Here is an 18498-nt window from a genome sequence, read left to right as displayed (position 1 = left end):
TTGTATTCAACTCTTTATTTTAGTAAAATCAGAATAAACACAGCACATACAGTGCTAGAATCTAAAAACTAATACATTAAGCAATTACTGAACTTACAGTGACTTGACGTTCAAAACGTTTACATTTGGCAAATTAAAATCCATTCTTATTTACTGAAAATATCGCTGGCTGACAAAACTTAATGTAAGTCACTCATTACGGACTTTCACACAGATAACCACATGTTTGAGAAGTAGGCCAGACACTGAAAAACAAGTAACATATGTAACTAAATAGAACTCTATAGAATTTCTGAAAATGTGGACACTTCATAAGGGTTTACAAGTGTTTTAAGATAACATATCAAAACCATCCCATGTTATACTTTCAAGTTGTGAATTTTGTCAGAAAACATTTTGTTAGAAAGTTAAAGCTACCTACATTGTCAATGCTGGGTCTGCTTAGTTGACTAAAAGTGTAGTAAGACTTATCATTAAAGCTCACACTACCCTGAAATTTATTATGTAACATACAGTGACATTCAACATTCAAGTGCCAGTGTTTTTGTACTGTCTTTTGGTCAAGTTTCTTTAAACTTTCAAAGAATAACTTTAAGGCTTACAAAAATAAATATTTGTCAAAATGTTTCAATAAATACTACACAGATCAGCACTAGCAGCAAAGAAGTATCTAAAATCTGTCATGTGCAAACAGTTTTCTTCCCAACTATCAACCTATGGTCCCAAATAAAATCTAGTTCTACAAAAAGGTGTTCAACAATCTCCAAGAGACAAAATAAGACTGGAAGTTTAAGAACACGCACACAAGACATATATATATATATGTAATTCTCTTAATGTGCAATAAAATAAGTACTCTGTAAAAAATTTATGAGCAAAATGTACAAGAGTCTAAACCTATACTAATTGAAATAGCACCATAACAAATGACCTCAATACTGTCAAGTGCACCTACTAATAGTTTTAGAACAAGGCACAATATACCTGAAAATCTATTATTGCACTTGTAAGAAATTTTTGCCTTCTTATGCCATTGTTAAGATTATGATCACCACTTTCCAACCAGAGAATCAGTACCAATTCCAAGTGGAGAAGACAATTTTAGTTGGTGAATAATCATCTTTGGCCAAATTTAGCAGAAAATAACTGTAAAATACAATGGAAACCTATGCAACTAAAATATAACTGTACTATACAGAAAAATCACCTTGAGCAGCTTAGTACATATTTCTAACCTGTGTAATCTCAAGGATTTCTGTTTGTTGTTATTCTGATTGACAAAGTCCACAAATGTAAGTCATTTTAACATTTCAACGCAGTGTAAAGAGAGTAAGAAAATCTGCAATAAAATAAAAGCCTGCTGCATAATCCCTCCTGCTCATATCCTCTTGACCAAAAAACATCAACACCAGCATGTATTTAAGACCAAAATCCAAGCAGATCCATAAAAGGACTGGTCACTGGCATGGTCAGCCATTCTACTATTTTAATTTTGCTTATGGCAGGCATGAAAAAATCTAATTAGATGAAATTTCCACTAAACACTTTTTAAAAATCAAACTTTCAAACTTTTCCTATAGTAACATATACCCAAGACTTGCCTAGCTTAGAATTAAGAGGAACTGATGCATTTATTTGCATTAACCTTCACTAGTGCTTTGAAAAATATATGGAAATATTCATACATGCAACCTTATCATGACTGGAATGGCTTATTTATAGACTGTAAATGCCTATCCAGATAGAATGAGCAAGTACAAATTTAAACTGGTACAGTTTGCCATATCAGAAGGTAATTCTGCTGTAAGATAATTCTCTCCCCAATCTCCAAATATTAAGTCTTAATGCAAATTACTGCTCAAGTTTTCTTACTTTATACTTATGAATTAACAATTCCTGTTAAATTAGTTGTATCACAGCTGTGTGCCAAAGTGTGATCTTAGCACAAATTTAGTGAATTTACTCCATGAACACAACTGAAAACTTGAGCATTACTGAGTCAACAGGAAATCAAAATAATAAGCTGTCTATAAACTTAAAGTCATAGTACATTAACAAACAAATGATTCTTAATCACGAAATTATAAATGCAATTTGGGGTGGAAACAAGAAGAAGGGGAGTTAAGTTTTCAAACCAATGGAGTTGTTGATTATTCTTTTTCCTTCTTTAGGCTTTAAGCTCCCTTGAATTTTCAGGAGAATCACTGTGGGTAACTCACTACAAGATCTCCTTTATACACAAAACAATCTGGCAAAGTTACATGTGGTTTCCATTGTAGCTTTTTTTTAAGTGACTTAGCTGTAAAGCAGATTCAGTTGCCCCACCAGTCAACCCCCTGAGAGCTGTAATTTCCTCCATATCCTTCACTACTGTAGAAGCCTCCATAGCCACCTATCAAGAAATGTTAAAAAAAAAAAAAAATTAGGTCACCCATATTTCCTTTTTCTGGTTTTTCTAGTAGTCTGATATAAGCCTAATAAAACATACTATTATTTGGTTGTTCTTCACAAATAAAATTTCTCAAATTATGCTTTGAAAAAGGGGGGAAGCCCTTGCAAAAATATAAAAGGGGGAAAATTATACTATCACCTCCACCAAATCCTCTGCTGCCACCATGACCACTTCCACCACTGCGGCTGCTGCCTGCACGACCACTACTATAGCTGGAACTGCCAGAACTGCTACTTTGTCGATAATCACGGGCACCAAATCCTCCACTGAATCTGTATCACAAGAAAAAAGATATGACAGTTTTTTAAGAATTGTCATAATTGAAATAAAACAACAATTTCCATGCATAAACTTCCCAAACTTCAACCGTCATTTTCATGTGGCTTCTTCCTCCACATTATCCTTTAACACTGACTTACATTATCCTTTTACATTACCATTTACTCCACATTATCCTTTCTGAAAATGTCACTTGTATATAATGGCAGTGTTTTTAGTTAACCCTGGACAAAATTCCTTTCCCCAATGATATTAACGACAAAGGTTTAAAAGAACCCATACCTCTTAGAACGTCCACGACTGCTACTCTTAGAATGGTGTTCATAAGCCATATTTTCTAACCAAGATGGCACTTCTTGTTTGGCTTCAACAAGAAGATCCAACAAATCTTTTGTGATATTTATATTTCTTTCATTCATAAATGAGGTGGCAAGACCTACAAGAATCCAAAAAAAGTAAACGAGGTCTAGGACATTAATCAGAAAACAAAAATATAATAATATGCAATATTAAACTATCTGACATCTGATGTCAACTTTCCCTTGAAAACAGGTTCTAGGATTTAAAATTCTGTGTCAAACCATCAAGCAACTAAACACTTTACCAAGGTTTCCTGCACGTCCTGTACGGCCAATCCGATGTACATATTCCTCAATATCACTTGGCAAATCAAAATTGATGACGTGTTTCACATTTGAAATGTCTAGCCCTCTTGCTGCCACCTAAAAAAGTAATTTTTGTTAAAACAGGACAATATTCAAAGATGTGTAATTGAAAAAAGAAAAAAAAAGCACAGAAAATATACGCACAGCAGTAGCCACTAGAATTGGGCTTTTTCCTGAGCGGAACTGATGAAGAGCTTCCTCTCTATCTCTCTGTGATCGGTCTCCATGGATACTTGTACAAGCATATCCTTCATGGTATAAGAAATCCTCCAAAGAATCAGCCCCCTTTTTGGTCTCCACAAACACTAAACTCAGCGAATCTGTCCCTGAAAAATTATTGATAAAAGGTTTCCTTTACTAATAGCAACTTTGCATCACTGCTTGATCTAAATATTAGTTTGTTACTTCTCTTTGCACTCAGAAAGAATACACATGGAGATAATGAAAAAGCATGGTCAGAACAGCGAGTACAGGCTAAAGGTATTTTAATAGTCTCTTTATACCTAGCAATTACTCAAAATTTTACCTGTTGCATTTAAGAGATCAAGCAGAAATGACCGTTTGTCTGCCTCTTCTACCCAAACTAGTTTTTGGGTGATGTTCTCAGAGGTAGAGCCAACTCTACCTACGGCCAGAAAGATATATTCATCCAAGAAATCACGAGCAAGCATCTGAAAGAGGGAAGAAAAGTCTTTACTTTTTTCCTACTTTAACTATCATTAACTGAAGATAACATCTATACAAATGTTATTTTTTTAATAAAAAAGGAACTACCTGAATTTCCTTAGGAAAAGTAGCACTAAACATCATGGTATGGCGAACACCCTTTGGTGGCATAGTGTCCTGTTCAACTATACGACGTATCTGAGGTTCAAATCCCATATCCAGCATTCTATCAGCTTCATCTAACACCAAGTATCTATTATTAAAAAGATAGTTTAGAATTTGATGAGAAACTTAATCACTGTTGTGTCTATACCGAATTATGCGAATATATTCATTGTAACATTTGAGATTCAAATTTCACTATGTAAACCACATACAGATCACATAACCAAATTAGCTGTTATTTGTTACAATGAACCAAGCAGATTAGCTATAATACTTTACAAAATACTACAAAATTGATGACTACTAATATACAAAGAAATTACACCTCACATATAAAAATCCACTTACTTGCAGAAATCTAACCCAATCTTTCCTCTTTCCATCATATCCACCAGGCGTCCTGGAGTGGCAACTAACAAGTGACATCCACGTTCTAAGTCTCGAAACTGTTGGCCAATATCAGCACCACCATATACTACACAAGGACGAACTCGAGACCGGTATGAAAACTACAAGCAATAATTTATTAGATGGTCATAAAAATTATACTAGAATCTATAAAAAGTCAATAATCAGCAAAATGCATACTTACTTTCCTGGCTTCCTCATAGATCTGTACAGCCAACTCTCTTGTTGGCGCTAAAACCAAGGAGATTGGATACTGTTTACGGCGTCCATACTTTCCACTTTCCTTAAGAATTAAGTATAATTTATAAATTAAGTTCAAAGATTCAAATCTTTTTTATTCATTTCTAAAATTCGTGGAACTATATTTGAAAACGAACTTTTATTGAGTTAACAGACTAAAGAGAGTAAGTATATTTACTCAAAAGAAAAGTTCCAACAGATGATTACAAAAATTGTTCTAAGCAAAAAGTTTTTGTTTTATAAACGAATCTCTACCTTCACAGCTTTCAAAGCCTCGCTTGGACCATCTGTATAAATCTGACTCAAAATGGGCAAAAGAAATGCTGCAGTTTTCCCAGACCCTGTTAAAAAAATAATGGCTTATTAAGTTTGAATAATGAAGTATTCTAAATATCCATTTAGTGAGAAAAATTTTTTTTACTTAATGCCTAATTCTGTGACAAATGTATTTATACAACTAAGTGAAGAATGCTGGATGATTTGTGATCCATTTTTAACAGATCAACATATACTTCTTTGCAATAATCTATAGAAGAATACCACTGTTTTCACTTTTAAATTGGCATCAACTTCTACTTCAAAATTTTTTTGTTACTCAGCAATTGTTAGAATGTCAGCAAACTTTCTTCAGATGAAGACTCTACTAGCAAAGGACCTTGTAGATCATTCTCTAACTTTGCAAAATAAAAGCCATGGGTACTAACTGCTGCAAGCAAACATTATTTTAAAAAACAAATGTTGGTCTTGTCCCAATGGCCAGTTACATAAAAGAGAAGTGATCTATTGCTTTAAAAAAAAAAAAGTATAAAAAATGACAAATGATTTAAATTTGTAATATTTACATACACACACCCATACAAAAAGTTCAGTATATAACCAAAGTTAAGATTTGCACTCATAAAAAAAAAAAAAAAGATTAGTACTCTTTTACCTATACCAGGACAAAACAGTACTACAGCCCTCTCAGTCCCCAACTCATAAAACTCTATAAAGGATGAGAGGCACCTTTTCCTTTCTCAAGATTACAGGCTCTTTCCTGACTGTACATTTCTTATCCCAATTATACTGCTAACTTTCCCTCCACTGACTGAATAATTTTCCCCTGCTGTGTAGTCAGTGGAAAGTCAGCAATATCAACTGGCTGATAATATTGCTATAGAGTTCCCTAAGATGCCCTGGATAAAAACACTAGTTTTATCCACAGGGTTGAAATGCATTAGATACGCCCAGCTAATATTACCTAACTATAAAATCAAGTTAAATACAGGACACAGGCCTCTCTATATAATGTACTGTTTTTACAAAGCTAGTCCAGGTATTCTTCATTAATGAACTTACCTGTTTGGGCACAAGCCATCAGGTCTCTTTTTTCTTTAATAATGGGAATGGCATGTTTCTGCACTGGAGTAGGACGAGTGTAACGTGTAAGCTCAATGTTTCCCATAATAATTTCTCCCATTGCAACATCACTGAACTGTTAATAAAATTTAACGAGATTGATCAAATATATAAACTAGATAAAAATGCCTTAATGTTCTGCTGCAATTTCTGTTTTATATTAACATTAGAATGGAATTAACTAGCTAAATGTCTATTTGTGATTAAATGTACAGCTGCTTTGGATTTTAGGTGAAGTATCAAGTTATTTATAAGAAAACAGACTTCTGAAGGTCTCATCTACAACAAAGTAGTTCTGAGGTTTTCTGTACATTTGACATGTTTCCTATTTTAGGATTCCTCAAAATGGTGACATTAGTCTCCATTTCACCCATCTCATAACCCAGTGAAATTTTCAGCAATAATTGTAAACAAGTTAAAAAGTCAAATAAAACACTTACACTTTCAATGTGTGGAGGACAGTTATTGCCGGTTACCTCTACTGGTATATCATCATATTTCTCAAAGTTAATCCCAGTGTTTCCTCCAGAAAAGAGCTCCCTGAAATGAAATGACTGTTATATGTATGATGCTAGATGGCAAGTTTTCTATCAATGTAAATATCAAAAACTTACTGCTCCAATCGTTCACTTGGTGGAAGTGGTTTTGACCAATGATCATCATCTGACTTGTCACACCAACGACTGTGTCCACTACGCTCATATCTGCCAAAGCCAGTTCTGTCACCACGACTGCCAATACCTTCAGTGTCATTCCGCCCACGATCATCAAATCTAAACAGCAGAAGCAAAGACATTACAGGTTATGTCATTTAGCCCATATCATATTATCACCTCTCCAGAAACATAGCTGTATATTAGTAATTCAATTATTGGTCACAAGAAACTTTCAAAGATGCCAGTCACTCAATATTGGGTAACTCATTTGTGAAATAAGATCTTCTAATAAAGCTGTGGTTATCTGTAATTTATACATATTAAATTGAAAAAGGCATAACATTAATGTCAAGAAATATTTGGATATATATACATCAAGCAGCATACTCTATTTTTAATTGCTGTTAAATAGACTAAAGCTAGTAAAGACCTTTTAGAGTTAAAGAGTTAACCAATGTTTTGCTTAAAATCTAATCTATAGGGTGACCTCCCTGGTGGTTCAGAGATTAAGATTCTGCATTTCCACTGCAGGGGGCATGCATTTGACCCCAGATAAGATCCCAATATGCAGCATGACAAAGCACAGAGGGGAGGGAAACCTATTAATCTATAATGGAACAGATAATCTGTTAATGAAAAACATTTGTACAAAGCATAAGAACACATCAAATTAAGAGTTGATTCCTGAAATGGTATGTTATACATACTTACAAGATGACAATAATTTACCTTCCCCTTGATCCACTTCCTCTATCACTGAAGTAACTGGGTCTTCCTCTTGAATCTCGAGATCCAAAACTGCTGTAGGCATCCTTTTCTTTACTATAAGTCCACCCTGAACTGTCTTTACCATAAAATCCTTCCAAAAAGAGTAAGAGTTAGAAAACATGACTTGTACAAGTTTCCTGTCTTTTTAAAGACAGTTTTCCTTTGTCTTATCCTTGTGACTTACACCAAGGGGCACTGAAATTACTATCAAAACACCAGAAAAGAGAATCAAGGTTAAGAAGTGCTTTCACCTGCAAACAGAATTTTCCCATATTAAATCCTCTTTTCAGTAAAAAATTACTGTATTAAGCAAAAAAAAACCTCACAGAAAAAAAAAAAAACCTCACAGAAAAACAACAATCACTGAATGAATACTACCCCTGAGAAGATAATAGCTGTGAAAGTATGTCAGTGAAAGTTTGGGTTCAAAGCTGGTTATAAGGAATAAGAAATTCACATGATGTAAAATTAAATGAATATTTCTAAAGTTAAGAAGTATTAATTTTTGAAAAGAAAGCATACAAGAAAAATGTGTACACATTCCCAAAGTGACCTCATTCTCAAAGCTTCAGTTTTCAAAGAAGAAAAAGTTGAATAACCACTTACCTTTAGATGCTTCCCTATTCCTTAAATGAGGAGGTATATAGCGCCCTTCTATAAGAGAAAATGTAAAGTTAAAAATTGATCAGATCCCCTAGATATAGCTGGTCCTAGGGATTTTCCTGTTGATCAAGGAAGATTCTGTGTTCCCACTGTAGATGGTACATAGGTTAGCTCCCTGGTCAGGAAACCAACATCTCACATGCCTTGTGGTAAGCCAAAACAAAACAATAAAACAAAAAGCAACTCATCCTAGAAAACACTTTTAAAACAGCTATTCTTTGAATTTAATTACTTAATAAAAAACCTCCTGAAACTAAACACATTTCAACAGCTACTAGTATATGCAGTTCAAGTTCAGATCAATTCAAAAGAGAGATCAACATATCCTTACGTCCATGTCTGACAAGGAATCATACTAGGTATAAGAGATTTTCTAAGAGTGTGAATATTAACTTTCTTTGGAAAGATTAAGAGTTAACACTGGAAAAGAACCAACTAATCTCTTATTATCCAAACATGCCAAATTACTTATGAATCTATATGGTCATGGAATGGTTTTTGAATTTAAAATTAGTAAGTATAATGAGACATTAACTTAACAGATTCTAAATAAACAAAAATTTTACTTACTGCTAGCTGTACTTCCTCCTCCACTCTCATTATTATCAGAGGTCACGTTTAGATCAGCCAACTAGGAGAACAAAGATATTAACAGTTCACATTCTGAAAGAACTAAGAATCAAGCACAGATAGCATTATAAAAGACAAATTAGAAGTACTAAATCCTAGTCATACACTGCATTACAAGTTCTTATTTTTAACACCCTGTATAAGTCTACAATTTATAGCAAAGGCAAAAGAAGTACACAAGTACACATAGTTCAAATACATTCATCCAAAACCAGTTTTCCCCCTAAGTAATTCTCCATAGTAAAATCTCTTAGTCACCAAAAGTTAGTCTCAAAGTCACCTGCCTTCTGGGCAAGCTGAAGATTCCTTAACTTCTGTATTCCATAAATATTATATAACTTAAAAACAGTTATATTGCAGTGTGGTGTATAAGTTATCAATTCAAAAGAAATTTGTAAGCAACAAGAGGACCTTAAAAATGTTAACTTTATATGACAGCAGTGTGCAACGTTTTAATTCAAATAAATTCATAAGCAGCAGCACCACCACCCATCACTTAGTGCACAATGTGACATTATTGTGATAATTTAATGTCTACCACACTGTTAAGGCAGTACTTACGATCTGCCATTTTATGATAAATGAAAAGAGACTGGCCAAATGACATTAAAAGTTTATACAAGAGAAGCACCTTTAATTTCACTTCATTTCCTGTCCCTTTAAACTCATGGATTTCAATACTGTAGAAAAGTTTTAGTTTATTGAGTTTCATAAAAACTAACCAAGTAAAAATAATGAAAAATCATACATGCCAGAATATTAAAAAGTACAAAAGATCAAGGAGCAATACTGACACCTATCTGCTAAAGGAAATGTTCTATGTAACGTTTATACATACCCACGTTAAAAGTTCCAGAATAATATTACCAAGTAACACGCATCATCAACAAAGACTTTACTTCACATCAAATCTGGTTACTACTAAATTATGAATGACCCAAGGGATAGTTAATGAACAGTTAAACGGTTTATTTTAAAAGTTAAATGTAAAAGTTTCCCATGTACATAGAAAACATTACAAATGTTTGTGTATCAGATTTTCAACCTCTGCACTCTCTTTAACCCATTAAATTACGGTTCAGCATACTGCATGAGTGGCTACAATCGTAACATTAGAGAGAAAATATCTTCAAAGAAGCATCTATCAAATCCCACCAATTATATACGGGGAGCAAGTAGTGTCACGAGGCTTTGTTTAACGAGTTACAAGACAGATATCTTGTGAAAAGGTTTATGGCCTAGGTCAATATCCATCACTAAACGTGCAAAACAAAAGTTCAAATAAGCTGCACACGACTGAAGTGACTTAGCAGCAGCAGCACACTTAAAAGTTAAAAATCCTGGAGTTTTCCTGAAAGCAACAACGCGAGGGTCAAATACATTTCTCAGAAATGCAAAACAAGTCCGTAAAATTACTCTTTAGATACCGTATTCTCTTCCGAATTAGGCACATCTCAAAGGAAAGCAATATACTGAGAACACGTATTGACTAACATATTTGAATGTTTTCCACGTTAGGAGCAAGAAAGCAAAAACACGTAGTTTTTCCTGTTAATCGCCTGTTTTCTAGTTATTTTCTCTCAGATGAAAGTCAAACCCTTAACCTTAGGACACGTTCAACACAATATGACGAGTCAAAAGCTTAACACCCTCGGGTTAACGGCCATCCAGCGATTTTTTTTAAGAAAAGAGTACCGCAAACCTATAATTTCCCGCCAGCTCTCTGATGCCACTACACGCAAATAGGAGTGTACGTAAGCAGGCGGCGACCGTTTCCTCCTCCCCTTCCCACAATTCCCCTGTCGCGTCTTTTGCGTCACAAAGCTTTCCATTCCGGAAACAGGACCTCATCGCCTGGGGTACTCCAAGTACAGCTGAAAGAAATCCGGGAGGGAAATAAGAACAAAACTGCCGTTTTATTTTCTAAAAATAAAATCGCCCCCCAAGCGTCCCACAAGCACAAACCATGCAAGCGTAGGGCTTCGGTGAGCGGAGCGCAGCGCTGAAAAGCAGTGCAACGAAACAACACAGGCCGCCGCCATTGCTCCGGAGCAAGGCCCAGTACCCAACGCCCTTCCCCCTTAGTTCCGTACGCAAGCGACCGTACGCCTGTATACCAACGACACCTCTGTGCCTGAAATTAGTGCCATACAGCAAAAGCCAAGAATCTCAACAGAAAAAAGTGGGCCAATACCGCACACCTCCAGTCATAACTAATCAGTCGGTACTAGCACAAACACACCGCTCCGAGACCGCGCACACACAAAATCCGCCATTGTGAGTGGCCATAATACACTACGTTAACGAAGTCAGAACGCTAACAACCCGTTTCTTTTTCCATGCCGCCCCCAGTGCCCCACCAATGCTTTAAGTTGGTCTTTCCCGTCGTTTGCTCACTGTCCAACCACAGCCAAATAAAGGAACCAGCAAAACGAAGAGTAAGGTGGCAAGTCAACACTGCTCCACAAATCAAATTAATCCTGACAAAATGCCCACGGAGAAAGACGAGATAGGAACACTTTGACTCACCTGCTGCTCCACCTCCTGCACGTTCTTCACCTCCTCCTCACTCATGTCTGAAGGAAAGCGCGAACTCTCCGTCTCAAACGGCTTGTCCGGCGTATCCATACTTGAAACGACTCACGCGCGAAAGGGCTCACAGCTTGGCCTGCCGAAAACAAACTCTATAGAACGGCTTTACGCCAATACGTAACCGTGCCTCCGCCCCTCTAATCGAAGGAACCCTCCGTACCTTCCCACAATTCCTTTAAATTTACCGTTACTTCTTTCTGGCCAAGTCGCGTTACTTAAGTAATAATCTCGCGAGATCTTTTAGCCAATCCCGTCCTGCAAACGCTCTCAAAATTCGCGACAGCTTCTTTCCCGCGCCCCCACCCGGGGTGTTGGAATTTTGCAGAACTAGCAGGCAGTGTCCCTTTCAACCACTTGGGGTGGATTTAAACATAACACCAGTACACCTCAATCCTCCTTACCCCCTCCCCAACCTCGTAGTTTCCCAGCTCCTTCTAAAGTTCTGCAATGCCCTTCTCTTTTAGTTCCACGAATCTGAATTTCTGTAAAATGTGTTTCAAATACCTTCGTCCACCTTTAAGAAGCTTCCCAATGTCGAAACTATCAAAAAGCCCTGAATCCAAGAAGGTTGAGGATCACTTGACCGCAGGTGTCTAGTGTGTTTTTCATTTCCTACACTGGTCAACGATAACGAATAGGCGAAAAAAAACAGGAGGCAGGCAGACTGCCTCCAAGAGGGGTGGATAGGTACCGGGGGAAAGCGGGGGTGGGGAAAGGGAAACGGACAGGGAGACCGCAGCACTTGTTGGCGTCCAGACTCTACCAGGCTGCGGGGGCTTGACCAGAAACCCAAGGCCCGTCCAGTTTACTGGCAACGACGGTGCCTTTCAAGTTTCTAATGTTCACGCGTCACGCACTGACGTAACAATTGAATTTATACGTTGAATGACCTGATAACGCACCTTTGCGGGTTGCTGGTTTACCCCCTCCCTCACCGCGGACATCCTAAGTGTTTTACTTGTCTAGGTTTCACTGGATATAGGTTTGGTGACTGAACTGAACTGAGTACTGCACTAGTTCAAAACCACAGGGCACTAGGGGGTTTGATATCTATACTGTTGAGTCGCAGCAGACTTAGTTCTGTTTGCGGCTGGAAATCAGCCGGCTGAACAGTTAAGTGGTTGGATCTAGGCTCGCTGTAACCATGAGGTTTCTGCGATGGGTGTGAAATGTAAAGAAATGCGCTCCTGCCAAGGGAGGAAACGCTTCTCCTGGCCCTCTTCTAAGGTCCCTAGAAGTTGTAGCGCTATAGGGCCTTTACATGGAAGAAAACATGTTAAGTGCAGGATACCTTTTACCTCCCTCCTGAACACAATTTTCCATTCTTTTGTGTAAGAAAAAAACATTTGGTAGGTCTCCTATAGGAGTGTTCAAAAAACTATGTAGACAAAATATTTGCCACACAAAACACTTTTCTGGATTTTCTGTTTCAAAATGGAAATATACAAGGTTGTTGAAACAATTTCCTTTATTGCTTTGAAAATTTCTAGGTATAAAATAAATCAGCCTTCTTTATATCAAATGTTTTGTCACAGTGTTGCAAGAAGGGGGATCCTTTTCAGGACTCAAGACTGCGTACTTGTGTAACTCTCGATTATGAATTGGAGGAGACAAGTCTTGACAAGGCAAGATGCATTAGTGATAAGAGGCACCCCAGTGATGAGTAGCAAGCTAAGGGAATCCAGGAGAACTGCTCTAATGGGTGGCATACAATCTTGGGTTTTAGGTGATGGGTTAGTTTCTGGGTTTTCTCTGGGCAATCATTGAGACTCCAGGTCCTTCCTAGTAGTATATGCATCACCCATCAAGATGGAGTCTAGTGAGAATGAATCTGAGAAGGAGTCATCTCCTTCTGACCTTTCCTGAATTTTTCCACTTGCTGGTGGCTTATTAATTCCATGGTCCTTACAAGGACCTTCTGTTTAAAATAACTCACACAAATGGATACAATGGTGCCTGGCCAGGGTGGGCAGTTTCAGCGTGCATCCCCTGACAGCTAAACCCTGAGGGACTTCATACTCAAGATAATTCTTGGGAACTGGGACAGAGGTCTCTTCCTGTTGGGTGTAGGCATAGTCCTGGCTAACTGAACAGAAATCTCCCTCTACCTGACATCAGTCAAGTTATTCTGTGCCTGAAACCAGGAAATCTAAAACCTATAACAAGCACAGCACTTTGGCCCAAAACTGTTGGACCCATTCACAAACAAAACGGACAGGGACCAAACAGGAAGTCAAACATATGGGGTTCACCAGGTCCAGAAAAGGAAGGCAAAATTTGTGATGAGGGAACCCACTCCAGTACTCTTGCCTGGAAAATCCCATGGATGGAGGAGCCTGGTAGGCTGCAGTCCACGGGGTCGCTAAGAGTCGGGCACGACTGAGCGACTTCACTTTCATTTCTCACTTTCGTGCATTGGAGAAGGAAATGACAACCCACTCCAGTATTCTTGCCTGGAGAATCCCAGGGACAGAGGAGCCTAGTGGGCTGCCATCTATGGGATCGCACAGAGTCGGATACGACTGAAGCGACTTAGCAGCAGCAGCAGGTAGCATGTATGACTTTCTTCTGATTAGCTGGTGGTAAGGTTGAGGTGACAGAGTGGTGCTCCAGGAATCTTGTACTCAGCCTGAAGTTATCATCCTTCACCTGGATAAGAACTCCAATTTTGCAGAACACAAAGATATTGATATGCATATTCCTTGAGTAGGAACCTGGCTTGGAGAATTTTAAACATAACTTTACTAGTGTGTGAGATGAGTGCAGTTGTGAGGTAGTCAGAGGATTCTTTGGCATTGCCTTTCTTTGGGATTGGAATGAAAATGGACCTTTTCCAGTCCTGTGGCCACTGCTGAGCTTTCCAAATTTGCTGGCATATTGAGTGCAGCACTTTCACAGCATTATCTCTCAGCATTTGAAATAGCTCAACTGGAATTTCATCACCTCCACTGGCTTTGTTCATAGTGATGCTTTCTAAGGCCCACTTGACTTCCCATTCCAAGATGTCTGGCTCTAGGTCAGTGATCACATTATTGTGACTATCTTGGTCGTGAAGACCTTTTTCGGACAGTTCTTCTGTGTATTCTTGCCACCTCTTCTTAGTATCTTCTGCTTCTGTTAGGTCCCTACCATTTCTGTCCTTTATCGAACACATCTTTGCATGAAATGTTCCCTTGGTATCTCTAATTTTCTTGAAGAGATCTCTAGTTTTTCCCATTCTGTTGTTTTCCTCTATTTTTTTGCATTGATTGCTGAGGAAGGCTTTCTTATTTCTCCTTGCTGTTCTTTGAAACTCTATATTCAAATGGGTAAATCTTTCCTTTTCCCCTTTGCTTTTCAATTCCCTTCTTTTCACAGCTAGTTGTAAGGCCTCCTCAGACAGCCATTTTGGTTTTCTGCATCTCTTTTTTTTGGGGATGGTCTTGATTTCTGTCTCCAGTACAATGTCACGAACATCCATCCAGAGTTCATCAGGCACTCCATCTATCAGATCTAGTCCTTTAAATCTATTTCACATTTCGACTGTATAGACATAAGGAATTTGATTTAGGTCATACCTGAATGGTCTAGTGGTTTTCTCCAATTTCTTCAATTTCACTCTGAATTTGGCAATAAGGAGTTCATGATCTGAGCCACAGTCAGCTCCCAGTCTTGTTTATGCTGACTATATAGAGCTTCTCCATCTTTGGCTGCAAAGAACATAATCAATCTGATTTCGGTGTTGACCATCTGGTGATGTCCATGTGTAGAGGCTTCTCTTGAGTTGGTGGAAGAGGGTGTTTGCTATGACCAGTGCGTTCTCTTAGCAGAATTCTATTAGCCTTTGCCCTGCTTCATTCTGTACTCCAAGGCCAAACTTGCCTGTTACTCCAGGTGTTCCTTGACTTCCTACTTTTGCATTCCAGTCCCCTATGATGAAAAGGACATCTTTTTGGGTATAAGTTCTGGATGTTCAAGCTGGTTTTAGAAAAGGCAGAAGAACCAAAGATGAAATTGCCAACATTCACTGGATCATCAAAAAAGCAAGAGAGCTCCAGAAACCATATATTTCTGCTTTATTGACTATACCAAAGCCTTTGACTGTATGAATAAAATGTGGAAAATTCTTCAAGAGATGGGAATACCAGACCATCTGACCAGCCTCCTGAGAAATCTGTATGCAGGTCAGGAAGCAACAGTTAGAACTTGACATGAAACAACAGACTGGTTTCAAATAGGAAAAGGAGTACATCAAGGCTGTATATTGTCACCCTATTTGGAAAAGGAGTGCGTCAAGGCTGTATATTGTCACCTTGCTTATTTAACTTATATGCAGAGTACATCATGAGGAACGCTGGGCTGGAAGAAGCACAAGCTGGAATCAAGATTGCTGGGAGAAATATCAATAATCTCAGATATGCTGATGACACTACCCTTATGGCAGAAAGTGAAGAGGAACTCAAAAGCCTCTTGATGAAAGTGAAAGAGGAGTGAAAAAGTTGGCTTAAAGCCTAACATTCAGAAAACTAAGATCATGGCATCCGGTCTCATAACTTCATGGCAAACAGTGAAAACAGTGGATGACTTCATTTTTCTGGGCTCCAAAATTACTGGAGATGGTGACTGCAGCCATGAAATTAAAAGACGCTTACTCCTTGAAAGGAAAGTTATGACCAACCTAGATAGCATATTAAAAAGCAAACATTACTTTGCCAACAAAGGTCCGTCTAGTCAAGGCTATGGTTTTTCCAGTGGTCATGTATGGATGTGAGAGTTGGACTGTGAAGAAAGCTGATCGCCGAAGAATTGATGCTTTTGAACTGTGGTGTTGGAGAAGACTCTTGAGAGTCCCTTGGACTGCAAGGAGATCCAACCAGTCCATTCTGAGGGAGATCGATCCTGGGTGTTCATTGGAAGGACTGATGCTAAAGCTGAAACTGCAATACTTTGGCCACCTCATGAGACGAGTTGACTCACTGGAAAAGACTCTGATGCTAGGAAAGGTTGGGGGCGGGAGGAGAAGGGGACGACCGAGAATGAGATGGCTGGATGGCATCACCGACTCAGTGGACATGAGTTTGAGTGAACTCTGGGATTTGGTGATGGACAGGGAGGCCTGGCGTGCTGTGATTCATGGGATTGCAAAGAGTTGGACACGACTGAGCGACTGAACTGACTTAATTTAACTTGTATGCAGAGTACATCATGAGAAACACTGGGCTGGAGGAAGCACAAGCTGGAATCAAGATTGCCGGGAGAAATATCAATGACCTCAGATACGCAGATGACACCACCCTTATGGCAGAAAGTGATGAGGAACTAACAAGCCTCTTGATGAAAGTGAAAGAGGAGAGTGAAAAGGTTGGCTTAAAGCCCAACATTCAGAAAACTAAGATCATGGCATCCAGTCCCATCACTTCATGGCAAACAAATGGGGAAACAGTGAAAACAGTGGATGACTTTATTTTTCTGGGCTCCAAAATCACTGGAGATGGTGATTGCAGCCATGAAATTAAAAGACGCTTACTCCTTGGAAGGAAAGTTATGACCAACCTAGATAGCATATTAAAAAGCAAACATTACTTTGCCAACAGAGGTCTGTCTAGTCAAGGCTATGGTTTTTCCAGTGGTCATGGATGGATGTGAGTTGGACTGTGAAGAAAGCTGATTGCCGAAGAAGTGATGCTTTTGAACTGTGGTGTTGGAGAAGACTCTTGAGAGTCCCTTGTACCACAAGGAGATCCAAGCAGTCCATCCTAAAGGAGATCAGTCCTGGGTGTTCATTGGAAGGACTGATGCTGAAGCTGAAACTCCAATGCTTTGGCCACCTCATGTGAAGAGTTGACTCACTGGAAAAGACTCTGATGCTGGGAGCGATTGGAGGCAGGAGGAGAAAGGGACCACAGAGAATGAGATGGTTGGATGGTATCACCGACTCAATGGACATGGGTTTGGGTGGACTCCGGGAGCTGGTGATGGACAGGGAGGCCTGGCGTGCTGCGGTTCATGGGGTCGCAAAGAGTCAGACACAATTGAGCAACTGAATTCAACACGAAAGAATAAAGTCAAAGAGAAAAAAGTTAAGAGTGTACAAAAGCAAGGAATGTAAATTAGTGCAGCCATTATGGAAAAGAGTATGAAGGTTCCTTAAAAAACTAAAAGTAGAGCTACCATAAGACCCAGCAATGCCATCCTTGGGCATATATCCAGACAACACTAATTCAAAAAGAACATACATTCCTATGTTCATGCTGCTGCTAAGTCACTTCAGTCGTGTCCGACTCTGTGTGACCCCATAGACAGAAGCCCACCAGGCTCCCCCGTCCCTGGGATTCTCCAGGCAAGAACACTGGAGTGGGTTGCCATTTCCCTCTCCAATGTGTGAAAGTGAAAAGTGAAAAGTGAAGTCGTGTCCGACCCTTAGCGACCCCATGGACTGCAGCCTACCAGGCTCCTCCACCCATGGGATTTTCTAGGCAAGAGTACTGGAGTGGCTTGCCATTGCCTTCTCCGCTATGTTCATAGCATATTCACAATAGCCAAGTCATGGAATCAAACAAAATATCCAGCAGCAGATGAGTGGATAAAGAAGATTTGGAACATATATACAGAGAAATTATTGCTCAACCATAAATAAAAAAACCCAAAAGAATGCCGTCTGCAGCCACATGGATGGGTCTGATCATACTAAGTCAGCAAAAAGCATATCAGTGGCAGAAAAACAGATACCATATTATATCACTTCGATGTGGAATCTAAAATACAACAGAAGTCAACACATGTATGAAGGAAAACAGACTCAGAGATCAGACTTGTGGTTCCTAAGGGGGAGGGGAGGGAAAGATTGGGAGTTTGGAATTAGCAACCATTTATATATATATATATATATATGGGATGGATAAAACTATATAGATGGGGAAACAGTGTTAACAGTGGC

At 38.6% G+C, this 18498-nt stretch overlaps 1 protein-coding gene across 5 annotated transcripts in view; it reads right to left on the bottom strand.

The window, feature by feature from the left end:
• Window positions 1-18498, bottom strand: part of LOC129557948 (ATP-dependent RNA helicase DDX3X-like) — a 37126-nt gene that overhangs the window by 17674 nt on the left and 954 nt on the right. Inside the window, exons 1-17 of one of the 5 annotated variants that reach the window (XM_055428621.2) lie at window positions 11743-13021; window positions 11520-11658; window positions 8931-8991; window positions 8304-8351; window positions 7659-7788; window positions 6888-7046; window positions 6714-6813; window positions 6214-6349; window positions 5131-5216; window positions 4820-4918; window positions 4576-4736; window positions 4171-4315; window positions 3923-4067; window positions 3541-3722; window positions 3336-3453; window positions 3014-3167; window positions 1832-2724 (exon numbers count right to left, since the gene is read on the bottom strand). In XM_055428621.2, the coding sequence (XP_055284596.1) occupies window positions 2475-2724; window positions 3014-3167; window positions 3336-3453; window positions 3541-3722; window positions 3923-4067; window positions 4171-4315; window positions 4576-4736; window positions 4820-4918; window positions 5131-5216; window positions 6214-6349; window positions 6714-6813; window positions 6888-7046; window positions 7659-7788; window positions 8304-8351; window positions 8931-8991; window positions 11520-11618 (2073 nt within the window). In that variant the 5' untranslated portion in view covers window positions 11619-11658; window positions 11743-13021 and the 3' untranslated portion in view covers window positions 1832-2474. The other 4 variants (XM_088834516.1, XM_088834517.1, XM_088834515.1 and 1 more) reach the window with 4 other exon arrangements.

Source organism: Moschus berezovskii, chromosome Y (genome assembly GCF_049115385.1).
Source record: "Moschus berezovskii isolate FMDL1 chromosome Y, NW_MosBer_1.0, whole genome shotgun sequence".
NCBI classification, from domain to species: domain Eukaryota; kingdom Metazoa; phylum Chordata; class Mammalia; order Artiodactyla; family Moschidae; genus Moschus; species Moschus berezovskii.
Note: the sequence above shows the minus strand (reverse complement) of the source record. Positions and strands in the feature narration are given on the sequence as shown.